This window comes from Apus apus, chromosome 2 (genome assembly GCF_020740795.1).
Source record: "Apus apus isolate bApuApu2 chromosome 2, bApuApu2.pri.cur, whole genome shotgun sequence".
NCBI lineage: Eukaryota > Metazoa > Chordata > Aves > Apodiformes > Apodidae > Apus > Apus apus.
Window position 1 is genome coordinate 38,535,248 of NC_067283.1, and position 22,849 is coordinate 38,558,096.

The following is a 22,849-nucleotide window of genomic DNA, read 5'->3' on the forward strand; positions in this document are numbered from 1 at the left end:
CAAAATCACTCCTGAGGAACAATTTTCTACTCTCTCACCTCCCTAATAATTCTCCTTACACTATAATCCACACAGATTTCACTTCAGTTAGTTAATTTCAAAATCGTCGTCCAAATCCTTATGGTACCAATTTAATATTTTTTATGTGTCACCATCTCAAATACTTAACTGAAGCAATTAACCTATCCTTACCTAAGAAAGAATTTACCAAAATGTTTATAATTTTGTCCTACCTTTGAGGAGAGACAGTTGTTTTCCAGACCACTGCCTTTCCCATGTGGTTGGTAACTCTGACATTTAAAAAGCCCTCAGGCATATATCAGGGTTTTTAAATAGCAAGATATAATTGCCCCAGTCACTTCCCTCCACCCCTTTTTAATTAGAGACATTATTGACTATTTATCAGTCAAAACTCCAAGTCAAACTACCAGACCATGAAGTTTTACTCTTGGACTTATGAAAATGTCATATAAATTTACAGTGTTTCTTAAGTGTGAATGGATCAAGGACAATTTTTGTGAAGCCTTCAGTACTTTTAGTAACCACTAACTTATATGTGCATTGTATTATTCAGTGAAGGGCTTATGCTATTTATCTATAAGGCCTAAGAAGAATATTCTGCTTCCCTAATGAATAACTTGGTCTCAGGTTTGAGGTATTCTGCTGCAATGTTGGAGACTGTCCGTAGTTGAAGATAGATTTTTCAGTGATGCCAACAAACTTCTCCAGTTACCAGTTGTTGCTGTGATCTCATTGAGGCTAAACTTGTTCCCACATTTAGGTTCAGAAAGAACCTGAACAATTACCCTTTCTCGCCCTAATGTAATGCAGCTGGTGGGCTCACTGGCACGTCCTCCTGGCAGTTCTTTGACAGCACACCAGGTAAAGTGTGTTCTTCCATCTTCAGTGCTTTGAGGCCTCTGGTAGATTTTGAGGCTTTTTTACTGAAGTTTAAGGTTTTTAATGAGTTGGTGGCATGGAGTAGATGACTGGCATGCTGCTCTGGCTTAAACATCTGTTGCATGTAATGGTGATCCATCACATCCTGTCTCACAGAGCAGAACTGAAGAGCTTCTAAAGCATTTACTGCAGCTGCAAAGTTCCTCACAGTCAGCTGGAACGTAGATCTCAATAAAACATTAAAGGCCAGTTTCTTTTTTTTTTTTTTCATACTGCTTTTCATAGCTTTGTAAGGGAGATGAAAATAGCTCTAGCTTTTCTTCCAAGGATTCACTTCACCATGCAAAATACCCCAGAGGAGAACAAAGGCTTAAACAAATAGAAAGAAGGTTTAACTGTAGCACAGCCAAGACTGGTTTCAGTGGTCACCATTTAAAGTAGCCAATACTGTAATGAAGGGCGCAGTGCAGCACTCAAGCCACACAGTGAGGTTATACCACTGAGGGAAATAAAGGGATGCTCTGTTACGTACCCATATACTGTATCATACACCCTGTAAGTGGGTGGGGTGTTTTGTTTCTGCTCCTTTTTAATGCTCCTTGCAGTGTCCGATTTTGCTGGGGTAGTCACAAAACGTGATTCAGGAGAGGGATGGGAGGGCAATAAGAGCTGTGTATGTACAGAGAGGCAATATGTGTGCAGACATTTGTCTGACTGACTACATGGATGTTTTAGTGTGTGAATAATAAGGAGCTGTACCTGTCTCCATCTCCTTTCTAAAACTATTAAAATGGCAGAAGAAAGCAACAGGCCTTTTCTCTTTGATTGACACCTACATTTCAGCAAGCTGGTAGGACGTAGGCAACTGCAGGAAGTAAAAAAAGTGTGACCCAATTTGAGGCTCATTACATATTTACTTTTTGTTCCCTCATGCTCCTTCTGTATAGGAAAACTTACCTTCGTGGTTTTGTTCTTCTAATGCACAAAATAGCTTCAGGCAGCAGTTTGACTGGCAATAATGTCATGGTCAAGACTACACTGCAAATATGCCTGAAAGAAAGATTACACTTTACAGGACAGGGCATCATGCCCCAAACTGAAGCACTTGTAAAAAAATGTCTTCAAATCAGGATTTTTTTTTCAAATTGGCATCCTTTATGTTATAAATATGACAGAATGGCCACATTAGAAAGCTGTAGGGGTGCTGCCTCTCCCCATCAAGCCACCAGGCAGTTTTGGGGAGTTACAACAGGCTCTTACAAAGGCATGCCTTTGCTCATAGTCTATCATCTCCTACTTTGTTGTGCCTCAAAAGAAAATCTGCACTTAGCAGACTGTATTTTCAGCAGATAATTTTCGCCTGATACGTGTCAATAAGAACTGTTCCCATGGCAAATGTCAGCCATCAGCTGCAGAGAAAGGGCTGAAACTGTTATCAAATGCTTCAGGCATTTGTAGTGGGAAAATGGTTTATGGTTTTTATCCTTTTTTCTATTGCCTTTGCATGCAGAAATATATAGCTATTGTTACTGAACAGAAGAAATAACATTTACATTTAATTAAACCTTTGATGAATTCCCAAAAGATTAATATTTCAGTAAAATGTGAAAGACTAAAGAGCTGCTTGTGTCATAAAACCCTGTCTACAGAGAGCTATAGTGTACATATACTCTCTATTCATAATATACCACTATGGCACTGCTACTGTAAGTTTTTCATTCTGTTTATTGACCTTGATTAAGTGATCCAACAGTGGGCTTGATGAATACCAGCTTCATAAGTGCATATTTATACTTATGGCTTCTGTTCATTCAAAGTGAGAGAAGAAACTATGCATAAATGCAGAAGGAAAAGCAAGTAATAATGAAAACAAACAGAAAATATAGACATCCTTTCTGGAGATGAATGTATTGACAAGATGCAGTGATAGCTTGGCTAGTATGAACAGACATGAATGCATAGATTTCCAAGGAAGATTCTTGTCTCATGTAACTGAGTGTCCAATATCTCTACAATAAATATTGATAAGCATGCCTTCTAGCCTTCTATGAGGAAGTAACTAGGTGGATAGATGATGGTAGGGCAGTAGATGTGGTTTATCTTGATTTTAGTAGAGCATTTGACATTGTCTCCCACAGCATCCTTGTAGATAAAATGAGGAAGTGTGGTCTTGATGATCAGGTAGTGAGGTGGATCATGAACTGGTTGAAAGGAAGAAGTCAGAGAGTTGTAGTCAATGGGGCAGAGGCTAGTTGGAGGTCTGTGACTAGTGGAGTCCCTCAGGGATCGTTACTGGGACCGGTACTATTCAATATTTTCATCAATGACCCGGATGAGGGAACAGAGTGTGCCCTCTGCAAGTTTGCTGATGACACTAAACTGGGAGGAGTGTCTGACACACCAGAAGGCTGTACTGCTATTCAGCAAGTCCTAGACAGGCTGGAGAGTTGGGCGGGGAGAAACGATTAAATTCAACAAGGGCAAGTGTAGAGTTTTGCATCTGGGGAAGAACAGCCCCATGTACCAGTACAGGCTGGGGGCTGACCTGCTGGAGAGCAGTGTAGGTGAAAGGGACCTGGGGGTCCTGTTGGACAGGAGGATGACCATGAGCAAGCAGTGTGCCCTTGTGGCTAAGAAGGCCAATGACATCCTGGGGTGCATTAGAAAGGGTGTGGTTAATAGGTCAAGAGAGGTTCTCCTTCCCCTCTATTCTGCCCTGGTGAGGCCACATCTGGAATATTGTGTCCAGTTCTGGGCCCCTCAGTTCAAGAAGGACAGGGAACTGCTGGAAAGAATCCAGCACAGATCCGCAAAGATGATTAAGGGAGTGGAATATCTTCCTTATGAGGAAAGGCTGAGGGAGCTGGGCCTCTTTAGCTTGGAGAAGAGGAGACTGAGGGGTGACCTCATCATTGTTTATAAATACGTTAAGGGCGAGTGTTGGGAGGATGGAGCCAGGCTTTTTTCAGTGATGTCCATTGTTAGGACAAGGGGCAGTGGGTGCAAACTGAAGCATAGGAGGTTCCACATAAACATCAGAAAAAACTTCTTTACTGTGAGAGTGACAGAGCACTGGAACAGGCTGCCCAGAGAGATTGTGGAATCCCCTTCTCTGGAGACATTCAACACCCACTTGGACACGTTCCTGTGTGAGTAGGATCACCTCTAGGTGATCCCCCCTCTGGCAGGGGGGTTGGACTAGATCTTTTGAGGTCCATTCCAACCCCTAACATTTTGTGATTCTGTGATTCTGTGATTCTGTGATTCTGTGATTCTGTGATAAGTATCCTTGTTTCTAATTATGGATGCCAAATATTCAATTTCTGTTGTGAACAGCACAAATGTCTGTGTGCTGTTGGTGTGAATTGCGTGAAGACCACTGTTACAAAGTAACTAAAGTACCTAAACCAAAGAAAGTCTTCTGGATTCTTTCTCGTCACCATATTAATTATTTTTAAAGTTAACATCTCATGATCTTCAAGGTGCCTATGTTTTATCCAGGACCTCTTGAACGTCCCAAGGTGTTAATACCTCACCAGTTCCAAATAACAGTATTTCACAAGAAAAAGGGACCAGATTAGTTTACCAGATTCTATATGTTGACTCTTGACTCTTCTTAATTCTTCACCACACAAGCAGCATCCCAGCATGAAGCTGGCCACAGAAACAAGGCAGGCACTAATCGTGTTTCAGGCTCAGTCAAATTTCTTTATCAATGTATCAATAGTGAATCAGAATTGAAAGACAGCTAACTGCAGTACACAGCATGACTGAGTAAGGCCTCAGGCACTCAGGGCAAAAATTGCCTCTAATGAAGTCAAAGATCTTCGCAACTTTTTTCAGGAGCCCCAGGGTTAAAAGCATTATGATTTTCATAGTATTCTTAATTTTGGTCTGGAGCACAGACTCTTTCAGCCCCTGACATTTCAGATCAGGATATGTAATAACCATCCTCCAGATAGTTGTTTACTCCTACATGGTCCTGAATTTTAATAAACTTGGAAGTGTGAGAGGGCATAAAGCTTATTTTTTTTTGCCCTTGGCTAAATCCTTAACTATGTGTTTGAGATTTCAACTGGTTTAAGATAGGATTTAGCAGTATTACTATTTCTTTAAGTCATGGCCTGAATCCCAGCTGAAGTAATGGCGAGATGTGGTGTAAAAGGGGAAAATATGGTGTTGAAAACCCCTGTAATATTTTACATAGCATAGGCTAACGTTTTCACAATCATCTCGGTAAACAAGAAGCCCATGGTTATTTTCTCGAGAGCTTTAGGTGCTTAGAGCTCTGAAACTTGAACTGTGCTGAAGTAAATTTTTAAAATGGAAATTCAGACACTTGTTAATAAAAAGAAGAGTTTCCTCATGAATTGGTTTAGGCTTTCAACTTCACATGTTTTCAAAGAGATTTGTGTAACCAAACAAATATATATCTGTGCTTCATATTTAATTACAAGAATGTTGTAATTATGAAGAAACCTCTTGCAGGTTTTGCTCCTCGGTATTGATCTTATGTTCATAAAATGACATTAATTTTTGCAAAGAACTGAGAGCTATTAAGACAGAAGTTCCCCAAGATGCTTTGAGGAAACTCTAATAACTGTGTTTCCTGGGAGCAGAAGACAGAAGCAGGGTATGTTTTCAGCTTTCAGGGCATATCAGGCCAATACTGTACTGTATCTTTGAGGATTAGAAAAGAAGTGACTAAAGGCAGGTCAGTTCAGCTATGGTATTCCTGGGCTAACTAGAAGGTAGTGAGTGTGAGATGTTAAATTTACCCATAGCATCTTTGTATTGATTCATTATAACATTTTTTCATGTTTTAAAATACAAAGCCAATTGTAATATTCCAGTACTAAAATGACAGATGTAATTCTTCTAGTTATATTAACTTTATTTAGCTGTTCTTAATTTTATATAACTTTAATTTATCTTAAAATAAAGATGTATATTTTTCCAATACAATATTCCTTGACATGGCCAGTTCATATTTTTCATTTCAGATCATAATATTTATACCATTTGCTTACTGAACTCTCACATCAGCTTTTACAGCATCTTTCAAGAAGGTGATTTCATGGTTCAGAGCAATGATCCTTCAGAACGCAGGTTTGAAGCCAGAGATAGTTGGAAAAATGCAGATAGCGTAAAAATCTAAGTATATACATATATGCCTCCCACAAAAATACCATCTCTTTGGGTCAGAAAAGAATAATCATTCTTTTCCACCCTGTATAGAATTTAAGAAAACACTCCTGAACCTATTTGTTTTTCTGAGTTCATACTTGGCCATTTCCCTGCAGGTGGTTTCACTCTGTTACTCCAGTGAGCAGCTGTGTCTTTGACGAAATGATCTGTTTCCTTGTGCTTTAGGCTTCCTCTTGGCCCGCCAGTGCTACTGTGACATGAAATATGATGACACATTTTTCTTTTACAGGGCTGTCCATATAGGATGCATTGACAAGTAGGTGTAAAGTATCTTCTGTTTGCCAGCTCCTTTGTCAGCTGCTGTGGACATAGCCTTGACGGGATGCTTCCCTTGCCTAATCAGATTGCTGTGCCATTATTATCCTTGACATATACCTAGTAAAACTGTTGTGCTGACATCCCGGGTACATTGTCTTGTTACTAAGAAGGGGGTGGAACAGCAAGGCACAGAAAATCCACTATAGATTCTAATATTTAGGCTTTATCCTTTATTAGGTAGTGAGTAAGAGACATAAAAAGAATCAAGTTTGTTGTTTACAGCTGAAATTTAAAAGAGAATTGTGTGAACAATAACTTGTTCCATAGAGCACTGTGACAAAAGAGGTCCAAGAAAACGGAAGGTGTCATTGCAAATTAGCTGATGTAAGTAGTTGGAACGACACTCTTTATTTCTAGCAAAACTTGTATTAACTCTGCCCCTAGTAGTGTGCCTCCATACATGCCACAGGCCACATTTTGGCAAGGATCAGCCTGTTGATTTTGATCGCATCACAACAACATGGCAGGATGTACAGCAGGTGTCCATGCACCAGAAGGCTATGCATGAGCCTACAGGGTGTTTGTGGGTCTCCCCTTTTCCCATCTGTATGTTTTTTCTCAGGGAAAAGATCACCTTCCCAGAACATCAGTCCTCCTCTTCTCTTTTAGCAAGCTCTTACTTACACAGGCTGTTACAGAAGGCTCTGGAGATAAATGGTGGTTCATGGAGCACAGCTTGAAAACCAGTGCCCTATTCAAGGAGGAATCTGAACACAACTGGCAATGGCACCACAACTTCTGCAAAAAGATGGAAGGTTGAAAGCAGGCTTAAAAGACCAAGGCCAAGGTTTTGCAAAGAGGAGCTGAACCTTACTGTGCTATATTTACGTACCCAGATAAAAGGAAACACTTTCTAAATAGAGTGTTAGGTGCAGGTTTTGAAGGCTGGCCTGTTTACTGCCTCTTTACTGGGAGCTGTAGAGTAGGGAGCCCTTTTAAATGTCAGCCCCTAGTTATTTAGGTGCCTAAACTTGGCTTCATGAACTTACTCACACTCTTCTTGTTTTGGAAATTGGGCCAAAGTGATCCAGCTAGTAACCAGCCCTGAAATCACCATCACATCTTTTTTGCGGCTACATAGGAGTGAATTAAGTATAAACAAAAGCCCAGTTCATTTCAAGGCACAAACATTTGCAAATAAATTGGATGAAATACAAACACATAAAATAGAAATTATTTTAATACTTCTAGATAAATAAATGCATCTCTTTGGAATTCTTTGGACACAGACATCCATGGAACCTCTTCTTTCTATCTTTTTATATATATATTTTTTATAAAATCTAAATGCAGAGAGGTTTAAAAAAATGGCAAATACCAATGTATGTGGAAGGCTCACTGATGAATGGCAAGTCAAAAGTGCTGAATATTCCCATCCTCTGTATCTCCCAACCATCCATATTAACCACAGGCCGCATTATATAGCAACCACATGGTCCATATTTTGCACTACTACCCTTTAATAAAATCTTTCAAATAATTTCCCCATCTAAATTTACATTATTTTTAAAACTTTTGTTCCTCCTAAATGTATGGTAGGCGTTTCACTTAGCTACACATCAGAGTGGTCGAATGTGACTCAGCAGCACACTCCGTAATATTAATAGATACTTTTCAGCTCCCTATGGGAAAAAGCAGGCAGCAAGAATCAGATTCAAGAAGTCTTTTTTTTTTCTCTGCTGTTTGTTGCTTACCACTTAATGACCCACATGTGAAACTCAATGATTATATAATTATTTTTATATAGTAGATTTTCTGTTTATAAGTTATTTTTCTTACTCTAACATATATACAATATATCTATATATACCCCTGATAAATCTTATTTTAAAGGGACACAGTCAAACCCTCCAAGCCTCACAGTAAATATATAAGGCTTCAAGCTGTCCATACATAAAGGTCAGCTACAGAATTCAAGGGTCCCTTCAGATCCTAAAGGTTGTATTTATTTCAAAACCACATTGTGCAGTTATCTCGTATTATGTATGTCCTGTGTTGCTGTTTACATTTCATAGGTATATTAAGAGATTTTATATTACATCAGTAGGAAATGAAACAAGAGAATTAATCTGTTTCCAAGACTAAGCCTACTGCAAAAAATGTTACCTGTATCTACAGACTCCCCCACTGATGTGATATAAAAAGGAAATGTGCCATTCTTGGGATTAAATTCTGGCTACATTGGAGTCAGGAGGAACCTTATACTGACTTAAATGAGGCCAGGATTTCTCTCCTGCTTTTCTTTTGCTAGTTATATCTACGTGTACCCCATTTGTGTCTTCCCTCTGCTCAACACTGAAGTGTCAGGCCTCTTTCATGACAAGAATGTATTTTTTAGCTGTCCACTGGCATGCCTTAAAGATTGATCTATCCTGTATGTGTTACACTTTTTGAAAATACACACACTGTACACATACATTCTCAGTTAAATGAAAGTTTGACCTATTCTGTGTACAGCATCTGGATTATTTCTTTTCCTCACTAAATCTCCTTTATCATTTACTTTGCCTTAACCTCAGGTTGTCTTCACACTCATTCTTGTTCAGGTGAGGAAAACAATTTTTGCTCACCAGGAACAGCTCCACATTATTGTCATAATTTTTGACTACTTACCAAAGTGACATAATTTGTTCATTTTATCTCTTGCAACTCAGTTAGAAACCTAGTGGCATAGATAGAGACACAATACTACTGTTTTACAAGACATCTATTGTATCTACTTTTGTTCAGATAAATACCCGGTAACTGCTGATTTGGCAGGAGGATTGGTAAGGGTACTACTATTCACAGTGTTTCTTTTTTTTTTTTTTCCTTCTTCTTTAATCTACAGAATAAAGTATTTTATGTACATTGGAACCAGTTAATGCCCTTTAGACAAATTTGTAAGTTGTTTCATAAAGCAGGAAAGACATTGCAGGGAAATATGTGCCAAAAAGCACAGTCAAAAGGCTTAATAAGTTTTATATGTCACTACAAGACAATGCTGGATATCAGTTCTAAACCAATCAATACTCTAGAGGAATGTTCTCATCTGGAGAAAATACTGCCCATTCCCCATTTTAGAATTTGTTCAGTTCTCTATCAAAAGTCCTGGCTCTTCATATATACTTTAAACTATAAATAAACACTGCATAGTTCAATGTTCTTGATTTTCTTTTTTTGTTTGCTTGTTTGTTTGTTATGATTTGAAAAATTATTGCAGTACAATTAATTCCTGTTTGGAGTTCAGTAAGGAGCAAAGAGCACGGGAGTATGGGTGGTCCGTATAGGCCCAGGAGCTGGTCGTAGGAGTGCTGGAGGAAGTGCTGAAGTCTGGAAAAGGGTGGCTGCTGGGGCTGTGCGAAGACTGAAAGGGGAATTCACAGCCACAGCAGCAGCTGCTGCTGCAGCTGCCAGTGGATTTGGTAAGATTCGTGGAGCCATCGGCTTTGAAGGTTCCTTTGAAAACACTAATTTTACCTGTGGGGAAGAGAGAAAACAAACAAACAGAGTGACATGATTTGTGCATATTAGGTACACAACAGGGAGCTTGTTTTAAGATTATAAGTGCAAAATCAAGTAAGAGAGACCATATAGTAGCTACTGACTCTAGGAGCTGTAGGCTTGGGTCAGGAGATATAATCTCAAACATTGGACCAGGGTAAGCAGGAGTTGGTTGGGGACAGAGTGTTTCAATGTTCATGCCTTATCACTGGGACTTATAATTTAATATGAGATTAGAAATCAAAGCAAACCTAAAAAGGGTCTGATCAATCTGCACCAAAGTAAACCTCATGTGCCCTGCAAGTAGTAAATAAAGATGAATTATCCACCAATTAAAAGACCTCCATCTGGACAGCTTTAGATAGAGACCAGAGCAGAATGAAAATATACCCCGATCCCTGGTCTGGCTAAGTAGGTACCTCTTGTTTTATCATTTTGACGTGAGTTCTACTTAAAATTAAGATTTCTAGCTAGCTCCTCTTTATTAGCTCCTGCCTCTAATAACAGGCAAATAAACAAAGCTTATCTTGCGCTAGTTATGAAACTATCCTGATGTTTCAAATGGTTCAATTAGGTGATGAATTGCAGGGGTGTTGTACTATGTCATCTTGCTGCATCTTAATTTTTTTTTCACTAACATACTATTCATTCTTACAAGGACTGTGAAAAAAGCAGTAGGTATTTTAAAAAGTTGTCACGGAAAACTCTTGCCTGAATCCTTGAATATGGTGCCAAACCATGGTATTTTTGTTGCTGTCGCTAAGGCTTCTGCTTTAAAAACATTTAAATAACGATTATTGTGCACTACCAAATAGATTTTGAAAAAAATTCTCATTTACAGTTTCCAAAAAGAAAAACAACAACAACAAAAAACTCAAGCTTTTCCTAGACTGATTGAAAATACTCACATTAGTCCATTATTATTTAACAGAGTTTACTTTTGGTATGCATACCAATGAACATCAGAGTAGACTATATAGGTTTCTGCAGATTTCGAGGGGACTTCAAGTTTCTAATGAGAAGCTAGGAGCCTGAATACCTTTGTTGTTCCGGTTTTATAACTCTGAGACAAGAATAGGAACCTCAGGCACTGACAAAGAAAAGTTCCAATGAGCTCTGATGGACTTGTGGTGGGCCTGTGTCCTGGCATGACCTCAGGCCCAGAATTTATGTACCGTGCTGTGGTACATCATGGTGTAAGTATGGACACTTTTCACTCACAGGAAAACACAATTTCTCATCCTTGAATCGAAATTGACCTTTGAATAATTAATTTGCACTACATCAGTCTGATACTTTCCACTCAACAGCAACTTGCTGAATGAATAGTCAGAAAGTATGGACAGCAGTAGTCTGGCATGAACCAACAGTTTCATCATTGCACTATCACCATATTCAAAAAAATTATCTTGGTTCTTTACCAGCCAGATGGATACAGGATTTTGACTTCTAATACTCACTGGCAACTCTGCTGGCCTCAAGGTCCTTTAAGGCTCTGGGAGAGATACTCAGAGAGGACTAGATTCTGTAATTCTCTTAATGGAGGATATAATGGATACTTGATCAGTGTTACCCACTGATCCTAGCTGCCTTCTTCCCTTGCTTGGCATTTGACTTTTTACTCCTTCCTTGCATTTTCTAGTAAATAGGGGTTTTTTTTCAGTCTTGTTTAGAACAGACAAGAAAAAAAGCTCACTCACTCTCTCTCTCTCTCTCTCTCTCTCTCTCTCTCTCTCTCAATAATAAATAAATAAATAAAAATCCTGAGTACAAAGTACAAAAAAAACCCAGCCCAAAACAACAGGGCTCTGATTGTGGTCTAGAATACCCAGTGAAGAATGGTTTTTGTAAGAGCTATTCCATTGCAGAAAGTTTGACTATCAAATGCCTAATAATCTCTTTTTCTCCAGTGTAATGTTTTATACATGCTGGACATTTGTGGCTTGAAGAAATATCACGTAAGTCCCAACAATACAAGATTTCTTACACTCTGAAGTAGCACTGTGGGAATTAATAAATCTTTCTCTGAAGCATATAAAACTAAATGAGACAAAGCAGTACAAATGATACTGACAATATGGCATTGGAAAGGTTTTGGTCTAGAAAAGCTATGAAAAGGTATTATGTTCTTTTTCTAACTTCGGTAGAAAAAAAATAAATTGGTGATGTTCATACATTTTTTTTTCAATTAACAAAGATCTTATGTAGCTGTTTACATTAAAAAGCTAGGAGTATCTTGCTATTTTTGGAGGAATCAGGAATTTATAATAAAATTAGATAGCTTTTCAGTTAATTTATCAATGTAGTTCTGATTTCAAGATAGCTGCAAAACTAGTAATATTTAGCATATACAGTACCTTGCACCATCATTTCAAACCTCTCTGCAAGTACTAATTAACACACAGGTCCACATTTAGAGTAAAGTATCCATTATTCATTTCATTTCCAATGAAGTAAACTAAGGGACAGCAAATTACTTGCAAAATTAATGGGAAGTAAAGAAAAAGTCTAGAGCTCATCAAAAACATTTACATTCAGAGTAAGATTAGCACATCTTTGCCTTGTTGCTATGCCATTCTGCATTTTAAGTGACAGCAATTTTGGTATTTTTTCTATTCAAAACCAAAAAGACTAAATGGAGAACTGTTCTCATCCTTTTTCACTGCAGCCTCCATTCTACTACACATACCTGTTAATTTATTGCTAACTTATTCTCTCCTTCTTAAATCACCTTTGTGTTGTTTCTCACCTCTGGCCTGACTTGCATATTGTGAGTAACCGGGACTGAGGGAAAGGACAAGTTTCTTTTTTTTTGTCCATGTGGCAACTAAATGGCCTTGATCCTTGGCTGGAGTTATCAGAAATCACCATTACAAAAATTGGCAAATAGAGAACTGTGCACAACATCAACAGTAATTTAACAGTTATTTTCATCTCCTGGGAAACAATGAATTTCCTAAAGGAATAATAATCCTGTCAGGGAGGCTTTAGTGATTGATATCCCACTTACCTAATAATTTTTTTTTCTATTCATTTCAGTATAGCTTATATGTATTGGAGACCTTGGTCTTCCTTGTGGCTTACTGAGAAACCCTATGGGGCTATTTCCTTACTAGCAGATTTACCAGAGTGGTACACTGCATTATGCTACAACATCTAGGAAAACTCCTACCCAACTGACTCATGCATGAATATACCATCATGGGGGCTGCCCCAACAAGGACATACTTTCTGTTGTGAGGAAAAGAGCTTTAACTGAACTTAAAGAGAGCTTGGTTATCACAGGAAAAAAAGAGCTCCACATTCTGCCTGCATTAGAGAAGATGGTCAAGGAATAAGGGGCTACTCTCTATGAGGCCAATGATTCAACATCTTCCCTCTGCCAAAACCGTCTATAAACCCTTACAAAACACCATGGCACATAAAACAATCATGCAGTTTATCTGATGGAGACAGATGTTTCACCATCCCACCCACAATATAAACTGTTTCTTAACTAATGGCAGGATCCCAGCAGGGCTTTTTATTAAAAAGTAAACCTTTTTCTCCGCTTTTGAAGCTAGTAAGAACTGCATTTCAGATTTATCCTGGCCATTGAAAATGTGGCCAGAACCATCCTGAAACTGAATGGAATGCAATGAGAAATGTTGTGTTTTTTTTAATGGTCTCAATTGTTATCTGAATGATTTTCTAAATAAGGATAGAATAAAGGTTTTATATTTTATAGTTTTATTTAGTCATTTCATCACTATTGTCCTTAGTGAGAACTGGGAAAATCCTGTTTGACATCTGAATGTTTCTTTTGTCTGTTGGTCTCTAATGACCTCTTAAACAAGCTTATTTTCTGAGGTTATTCCGAGCAGCTACAAAAAAATGAGAACCCATGGGTTGTACTCCACACCCATCAAAGTATATAAAAGTCCCTTGTGGGCTTCCACGGGATCATTCAGACACATGTATTGTCCCACTGCTTACACACATTTTAAACAATTTCCACTTCTTTTTTTCTAAAAACCATACTCAGCTGGGTTAAAATAAAAATAAAATAAAAATGTGATTGGCTTACCCCTAGAGGATGTGTTCCCTTTTGGAGTTTGTTGTAAGGGCTGTATTTAGGTTTAGGTGGCTTCCCAGCAGCTCTGTCTTTGTGCCTTCTACTGCTTATGTGCTGTACAAATATATTTGGGGAAAAATAGAAAAAGAAAAAAAAGAAAAAATAATATAAAAAATAATGATATTTCCTTAATGGATCATTTCAGGTTCTCCTTTACACAAGGGTGCTCCAATACTGAAGACTACTGCTCCCCACAACAGCATTACTTTGACTAACTTAATAATGAATGGGAATAGGGTCTGCTCCAATTTGAATGCTCCTTTATGCATCACATATTGGGACTGGGATTTTCCACAGTGCTCAGTTTAACTCTGTTTCCACTGTAGTAAAAGAGTTTCTCACCTTTGTTAACTTCAACAGGATCTGAATCAGGTCAAAGGGAGCAAAAATTTCTCCCTATCTCTATAAAGCACCCATCTAATTCAAACAATTGTTGATAGAAAGTTTTAGAAGAATATTAGATAGTAGAGCATTCCCCACTTGGGGGTGAGGGGGCAGGGAAGGGTATCCATTTTTTTTTAATCCCTAAGAAACCTAGATAACCTTTTAAGATTTCGGCTGAAAGATGGTTTAATATCAAACTAAGTGACAGCAAAAAAAACCCAGAAAATCCATTATTTTGTTCATAAAAACTATGACATTTTACAAGAATCCTTCTACACAGACTTTATGGCAGTATTAGATATAAGGGACCCTTTTAAGGGGAAAAAAAAAAAAAAGACAACTGGACTTTTCCTGAAAGCAGAAGACAAGTATTGCTATTGTCCATTCCAGAATTTATCTTCATTCTTGTAAAGTTCCTTAACAAGTATTTAATTCCAAAAGACATATGGAATTAAACAAAGTGTTTTTCAGAACAAAGGCTTTGTTCATCTGAAGAATGATGGAACATAACTTAGTGTAATTGCAAATGAGAAGTCATGCTTCTCAGCTACAGGGTGACACTGATAAAAAATATTACAAATCCTCTTCATCCTGCATCTCTATAAAGGTTATTCAGTATTTTGTGAAAATACTGGCTGCACCCACCTCGACATAATTGTCAAGGCAAATATCATGCACAACACTAATTGGTAGGGTTTATTAGCTCATGATGACTATAGGCATCTAAAGACAGTTATAACATGTTGCACCTTACAGCTTCTAGAACTCTTTAAGACATATATATAATTAAGAGCTTTTGAGAAAATATCTTCCATGCAAGGGAAAATCATATCCAAAATAAAAATACACCATGAAAGACAACTACAAAGGGTACAATCTGTGAGCTCCATTTGGATGTGAACTGTTAGACTGACACATGCTGATTGCGTTGGTACTTCATCACCATGAAAACAAAGAACAGCCAAGGATTCACACTGCAAGCTAGCTGAGTACCTGTTTCAGTTGTGTCTCAGAGTTTACGTGCACATCACATATTTCACAGTGAAATGTTTTGTTCTGAAGGCCTGTGTTTCCTTTATTCACAGGTCCTTTGCCTTTTACGCCTGCCCGGGGAAAGGCTTTTATGGTTCCACTTCCATTCCGAGCTTCCAGCATAGTTTTGTGCTTAGTCCCTGGAGACATTAGAAATGGGAAACAGAAACAACTTTGGCAATTTCATTGCATTCATTGTTTTATTTTCTTTTTAAAAGAAAATCATATGAACCTCAGCTTGTGCCATGTGCTATCCTTGGAACGTGCCTGTGTTTGTTGGTATCAGATTCATATCAAAGTAACAGTATTTCACATCTGATATTTAATAACTAATGGATAACACATCTGTAGGTAATGTACTGGAACATAGCAGCCATACCAATAAGTAGGGGCACAATCAGGTATCCTGATGGGAAGTTAAATGGGTGTGACTTTTCTCATTAACTCCTGCTGCTAATAAGACCTGAATTGTAGTTGCAAAGGAAGAGTAATTTGGCTATTAAAGATGTAGTTGGCTTTGATTTGTAGTCCTCCTGAATGGATTGATAAACAGTATGCATTATCTAGCTTACACTTAAATCTGTAATGAATTAATTAGTCTCCAAATCAAAAAGGGGCAGAGGGTCCTGGCAGCAACCTATAGATCCCTAATGGCCTGGACAGAAACCAAAACCAAGCATGAACAACATACATGTTAGAAAAATGCCCTTGCATTTTTCATTGAAATAAAGATCGGATAGAAAACAATAGTATCCTGTTGTTTTACCTTTATTCAGACTGAACAATTTCTTACACTGTTGACTTCCACACAGGTAGTCTGTGATAATAATGGGCTACTATTGTGTACAGAAATAGTGTTCCATTGGTAATTGCTCTGTGCATCCACATGTAAACTTTTACAAGCACGCAATACATGTGGGAGCACAAACATGGTTTATCAGCATAGACAGCACAAACTTGGAGGGCTGTGTTTAAATATTAAGAAAAATGTTTTGGCTCTCATCTTGATCTGAAAAATGTTTAGAGACTAACCCTCGTATGAAATTAAATAGGTTAAATGGGTACAGCTTTATTAACTTGAATTTTCACCAGTTGAAGATCTGGCATATAGTAAACACAGCATTCAAAACTGATTAGGCTTTATTTTTCATTAATACAAAAAAATATATATATCCTTTTTTGATTAAAATGGACTCTGTAGACATGCCAAAGTTATTTCTTTTTTTATTTCATCATAAAACCATTAATCTTCTGGCTGCATGTATACCATCACTGTTTTTATGTTTCAAACCTAAGGCTCTCTGCTTGTCTCCTAACGCTGTTCACCCTGCTAGCAGGTAACCCCTGACATCCAAAATCAGTTTTTCTTTAGGACTGTTATAGGTGATCATTGCCATAATATTAAATCCCAAAACTTTTTAATCCTGGTTACCACAAAGCAAATCAAGAACATGTTTAAAATAGCGACTGTGAATGATGGCTTTCTACTACTGGAACTTCACAATACTACTAGCTCTAATAAGAATAAAAAGCTAAAAATGTAAGAAAGATGGAGGTAAGCAATTACCCATTCAACTCATGAAGCACTTGCTTGCAGTTGATGAAAACAAAAGTAAACTATACATAATTTTAACAAGTTATTAAAATACAACATGGAGGTAAGAATTGTAACTCTCATCATTGAACTCTGACTGACACTCCCTCTTTCAGCCTTAATTTGTTAGATTTCAAACAAAACTAATGGCATTCACACTGACTTTGCTAGCTGGCACAAACAAAAATATGCAAACTCTGAACACCAAAGGTAATGAAGCATGAGCTGTCACTTAGTTCTATAAGGTCTGGAAGTTGCAAAAGCTAAAATGTAAGAAAATGGATAACTTGCATGAAATAAGATTCCTTTCTTCCCTCTTTATGAAAGCCTCTTTTCCTGTCATTTTTATTCTTTAATAGTTAATGAATTCCTTGTAATTGCCAGTTTTCTGCCACCTCTTTGTCCCCTGCTGCAAGAGATCTAATCTATTCAGGGGAAGATAATTGCAGAGCTCTTGAGACAGAAGAAAAAAAAGGAAGCAAGCAAGCACTGCTCCATCTCACCACTGTTGTGCGCCTCCAGCTGCGAGGCAGAGTTGACAGCGACTTTGCATAGTGAACAGTACAGCAGTCTTTTTGCTTTTTCTTCCTCAGTCTCAACGGAAGGGCATGTGGTGCTGCTAGTGGCTGTCGTGGGGATTTTCTCCACTTTCGAGGTGATCTCAGTTGTCATAACACTGCTCTTCCGGATTTCCACGGTTGTCGTCGTTGATATTGCTGGTGTCCCTGTGGTAACATCTATGGGCAAAGAGAGGACATGGAAACAAACAAACAAAAGTTGTGACCTTTGGCATTTGCTTTTTCACATCCTAATGCTGTAACTGCACAGAAAGCTAGATCATGCCGGTGATGGTTTGACTAATGGTGAGGAACTAAATCCAACCTTTTTTTTTTGGTATTGTGTTTGGTTAAAAAACACAGTACTCCCATGTACTGAAATGCCACGTGTTCTGTCTCCTGCACTCTGCTAACACCCAGTAAATAAAGAATTTGTAAACTCAAAAGACAAGTCATTAAGACTGTATGGTACAAGTGAAAGATAATCCACTAAAAGGGGTCATGTAAATTACCAGTACAACAAGCAAATCAAAATTTATGTGCAGCACTTCAGATGCATAAAGTGCCACAGTACTGCATAATACTTCTGCTGATTGAGTAGCCAAGCTAAAGTTTTAATATTCTGTACCAGTAAAACTAAAACAAAAATAATTGCATGTTCTTGGTATTTGATAAAATACAAGGTTAAATTGATACTTCACTTGATATTAGCCAAAACCAGTATTACATTTTTAATACACAGTATATATTTACCCATGTGTTATTAACCATTATTGCACACTAATAGTAGATATTACTAATCATAATTAAATAGACAATATTCTCTATCTGAGACCTACACAAACACTAGTAAGATTTCTGTTCTGTGTACCAGTGATATGTTTGGAAAAACTGTAAGCGTGTTATATACCCAAATCTATTTGGAAACCTAGTACGTGCATTTAAGAACTCATGCTTTTTCTGTAGTTTTAAAATCTGAGAGAGAATAAATAACATACTGATATTGTGTTTTTAATAATCATGATACTTGGATATGGCAGTATCATTTGGTAGTTAAGTACTTAGCAGGGTAGAGAACAGTCAAATCCAGCATTGAACCAATGGAGAAGACAACAAGTAAGGGACCGGAGGAGAGAAGGAACAGGGGCTATTCTGCCTTTGAGACACTGCACGTTGTTGTATTAAGTCCACTGAGTAGCAGATTCCCCATCAGAATTCTTAGTTATTTTATTGAGATACTCCTGGAATTGGGTACTTTCCAACATAGACAGCTCATTTTGGTTTCATACATCCCTTGGTGTCAGTGGTGCTCGACTTGTACTATGATTTATTCATTACCATCTATTACAACTGGCAAAATAACAATCTTTTGCCTATAGATCTCAGCATATGCTGCGATGCAGGAGGGACACAACTAATTGATGCCACAGAGGTGTGTTCCAGACTAAGACTGTTCAACAACTTCATTAATGGAGAAGATGCCTAATAAATTCGTAGAAAACAGCAAATTGGGAGCCAGCACAAACACACTGAGAGACATTATTTAAAAACTGTAATGCATTGGAGAAACCGTCTAGAAAAATATCTGCTTATAAGTAAAGAGAATTCCAGGAATCCTCACTCAGTAGGATTAATCTGATACATCATCACAGGTTGAAGAACTGCCGCAGTACAGCTTTTGGGGGAGGTCATGTTGTTTGTTTGATTTTGTGTTGTTTGTTTGCTTGATTTCAGAAGAGTTTCAGCAGCGAGTAACAAGATGAACACAGATCTCTTATATCATCATGTTGAGAAACAGAAGCAAGGAGAGAGGCAGAAGCAACACTAAGTGCTGTGCCTTAACAAAAAAGGTACACCAGATTGAGACAGACAGGGGGGTTCCTGGTGCCAGGGAAGCCCATGGGAGAGTGGTCCAGAAGGAGTCAGCAGATCTTGCGAGAGTGGCAGATGTGGCTGGGGGTGTTGCCAGGGCAATGGCAGGACTTTTACACGCAGCCATTGCAGAGGAGAGGAGCCAGGTGTGCGGGTGAGCATGAGGGGAGGAACTAGCAAAACTGGAAGTGACGTTTGGTTGGCGAAGAACAAAGCAGCGGCTTTTTCACTGAAAGTGTGAGCAGGGCATGTGGGAGAGCTCAGACATGATCTCCACCCAGTGGAAGGCAGTGGCCCCAACACTTGCCAGAATGGACATGGCAACTCAGACAGAACTGTGGAAACATGCAGCTGTCCAGGTCACAGGCTGCAAGCAGTGCCAGAGGCCTGCACTGGCTTCAAGTGCCTCTACAACAATGCACACAGCATGGGCAACAAGCAGGAGGAGTTGGAAGCCACTGTGCTACAGGAAAGTTACGACGTAGTGGCAGTTACAGAAACTTGGTGGGATGAATCCTATGATTGGAGTGTGGCTATTCAGAAGCTGTTCAGAAGGGATAGGAGTGGAAGAAGGGGTGGAGGTGTTGCCTTCTTTGTAAAGAACTGGATAGAGTGTGAAGAGTTTTCCCTAAAGAACAGCCATGAGCAGGTTGAAAGCTTATCAGTAGGAATTAGGGATCAGGACAACAAATGGAGTCTTGGGGTTGGAGTCTACTACAGGCTGCCTGATCAAGTGGAGCCTATGGATGAAGCCTTCTTACTACAGCTCAAGGAGACATCATGATCATAGGCTCTCATCCTGCTGGGAAATTTCAACCACCTTGATATCTGTTGGAAAAGTAACATGGCAAGCTGTAGGCAATCCAGGAGACTCCTGCAGTGCCTCGATGACAACTGCTTTAAACAAGAAATTGACAGCCCTACCCAAATGGGTACATTATTGGACCTGATGGTCACAAATGCAAATGAACTCATCAGGGATGTCAAAGCTGAAGGCAGCCTGGGCTGCAGTGATCAGGCACTGGTGCAGTTCACTGTCCTAAGGGGTATGAGGCAGATGAAAAGCATAGTCAAGACTCTAAATTTTAATAAAGCAAACTTCCAGCTCTTCAAGGAGTGGGAAACAGCCCTCAGGGACAAGGAAGCAGAACAGAGCTGGCAGATCTTTAAGGATGCTTTCCATAGAGTGCAAGAGATCTGAATCCCAGATAGAAGAAATTGGGCAAGGAAGGCTACCTGTAGAAGGTAGCTAAAAATAAGAGAATAAACTCTTCTCCATGATCCCTCCTAATAGGAGAAGGACTAATGGATTACATCAGGGAGACTTAGATAAGACAAAATTCTTTAAAGCTTGTAAAGTCTGAGAATAGCCTACCTACAGAGATCTGGAAACACAGCCCACTTGGAAGTGGCTGAACAAATCTCTGCAGGAGTGACACAGGTATGATTTCCTTTCAGTCAGTGGGAATAGGACCCTTCAAGCCCTGTAAAATTATATCCGTTGTATATTTTGTAATGTTTTTTACATATCCACCCAGAGGATTTTTAAACCAAGAAAGCAGAGTTTGTCATGTGAATGTTCTACATTTTGCCAGGCATTAAAGCATACAGCAAAAATAAAGTTCCACTCAAGGTGTAATCAAAGTTGTTTGGTTTTTCCTAAAAGTGAGTCTGGAGGTGATGATATCCTGAAGGCACTGGGGATGTCAAAGACTGGTGCAGAAGTAATGGTGTTACCTTGCTTAACATTCTGACATTCTGTTCTTTTTTTGTTTTGTTTTTTTACAGACCAATAATAATGTTTCAAAAGAAAAACACTGTATTGAAATATTGAGCCTTTTGTTGGGAAACTGATTAGTAAATTCAGCCTTTGTAGAACTGTCCACAAAATTATACATGTATCTCTTCATTTCTTTAACATTCTAGAGAATCCGTGTTGATTTTGGCTTTCCTTCAGTTGGAAGTTGCTGCTATGAAATTAATTTTTCTCTAAAGCCCACCCAAAGCAATACATAACACTGCTTTTAAAACTTCAGTTGCTCCATCCTGGGACTACTGTATGGTAGTAGGTCTAGCCAATGTACATTCCTGGTGAAAAGGAAGACAGACAGCATCAGGGAGATGAAAGGAAAAGAGAGAGGACATCAACATTATTAAAGGATTCTTAAATAACTACAGATTTTATTCTGCTTCTAATATATGACCTCCTATATCTATGTTGATGCAATATTTCACCATGTAATTATTTTAAACTGAAAAGAAAATACCATTGATTATGCCAGTCCTTTTTAGGGCATTTTGAATTGCACTTGTGAAAGCAGAATTGTATATAGAAATTAAACTAAAAATGGTAAATGTCATCAGCATATTCTTAAAGTAACAAAAATATCAAAGTTCAGAGCATATATTCTGCTCATATACCTTTCAAAAGGTGCCCTATATTAATACATTGTATATTCCACTAATGCAAATGCATTAATGACATCAAAACCTATACAGGAAAACTATCCAAGTTCACCATCTAAAAGCCATAATACATGAAAAGATGCAAAGCTGCTCCTCCTCTTATAAACTTCAGAATTATCTGCAGGAATTAAGGAGAAAACATTCTAAAAGCTGTCAAGTAAGCTTACAAAGAAGGAATTCAAATCCTCTTCTCACCAGAACTCCTAACTAGCATGTGTCTCTCTGAATATATTACAGTGTGGCTGCCTGTACACAGTTCAGTGCCCTAAATACAGAGTACAGCATTAAAGGCATAAGAAATTAAAAAAACACAAATCACCAAAAAGGAGCAGGAAGGCATCTGAATTGATGCCTTGAAGACTGAATCAGCATTTCTTAACATTATATTATGACAGTGCTTTAAGAACTATTTCAATAATAAATGACCTAAAATAGATCTGGAAATTCAGTCACAGTCAAATGGAAGATTTGTTTCTAGTGACGCAGGCTTGCAGCACTGTGCTATTTTCATACCAGTGGCCTGCAGCAAATATTCATTATTGCAACTGTCACTGCTTTGGCATAGAAGCTGATTGCTAATATTGTATGGAACTGGACTTCAGCAGCAAAAAAAAAAATGGGAACACTTCAGGATTCACAATAATCCCATTTGCTTTCCTGTTCTTAATATGGCAACAGAATAAAAATTTAAAATACAAAATAATACATTAAAAATAATCTTGCTCACTGGCAAAATCAGTTTTATTTTAACAAGACAAAGCCAGATGAAAAAAAATCTGTGAGAATTGACTCTTTTGGGTACTACAGACACCACAGTTCAAGTGGAAAACTGTGAGTGTGTGATTAAGGTCCTCTTCAGTAAGCAGGATTAATTTTATAACCCAGCTACAAGATTAATGAATTTTCTTCAGGTGGAAGAAA

The 22,849-nt window shown here is 38.3% G+C and overlaps 1 protein-coding gene across 4 annotated transcripts in view; it reads right to left on the bottom strand.

Moving 5' to 3' along the window:
• Nucleotides 1–5,668: 5,668 nt before the first annotated feature.
• ZNF385D (zinc finger protein 385D) overlaps nucleotides 5,669–22,849 on the bottom strand; it is a 417,913-nt gene continuing 400,732 nt past the window's right edge. For all 4 annotated transcript variants that reach the window (XM_051611827.1, XM_051611830.1, XM_051611829.1 and 1 more), the window contains 4 exons: nucleotides 17,537–17,770; nucleotides 15,401–15,579; nucleotides 13,976–14,077; nucleotides 5,669–9,885 (listed from right to left, as the gene is read on the bottom strand). In XM_051611827.1, coding sequence (XP_051467787.1) covers nucleotides 9,652–9,885; nucleotides 13,976–14,077; nucleotides 15,401–15,579; nucleotides 17,537–17,770 — 749 coding nt within the window. In that variant the 3' untranslated portion in view covers nucleotides 5,669–9,651. The remainder of the gene's footprint in view (nucleotides 9,886–13,975; nucleotides 14,078–15,400; nucleotides 15,580–17,536; nucleotides 17,771–22,849) is intronic.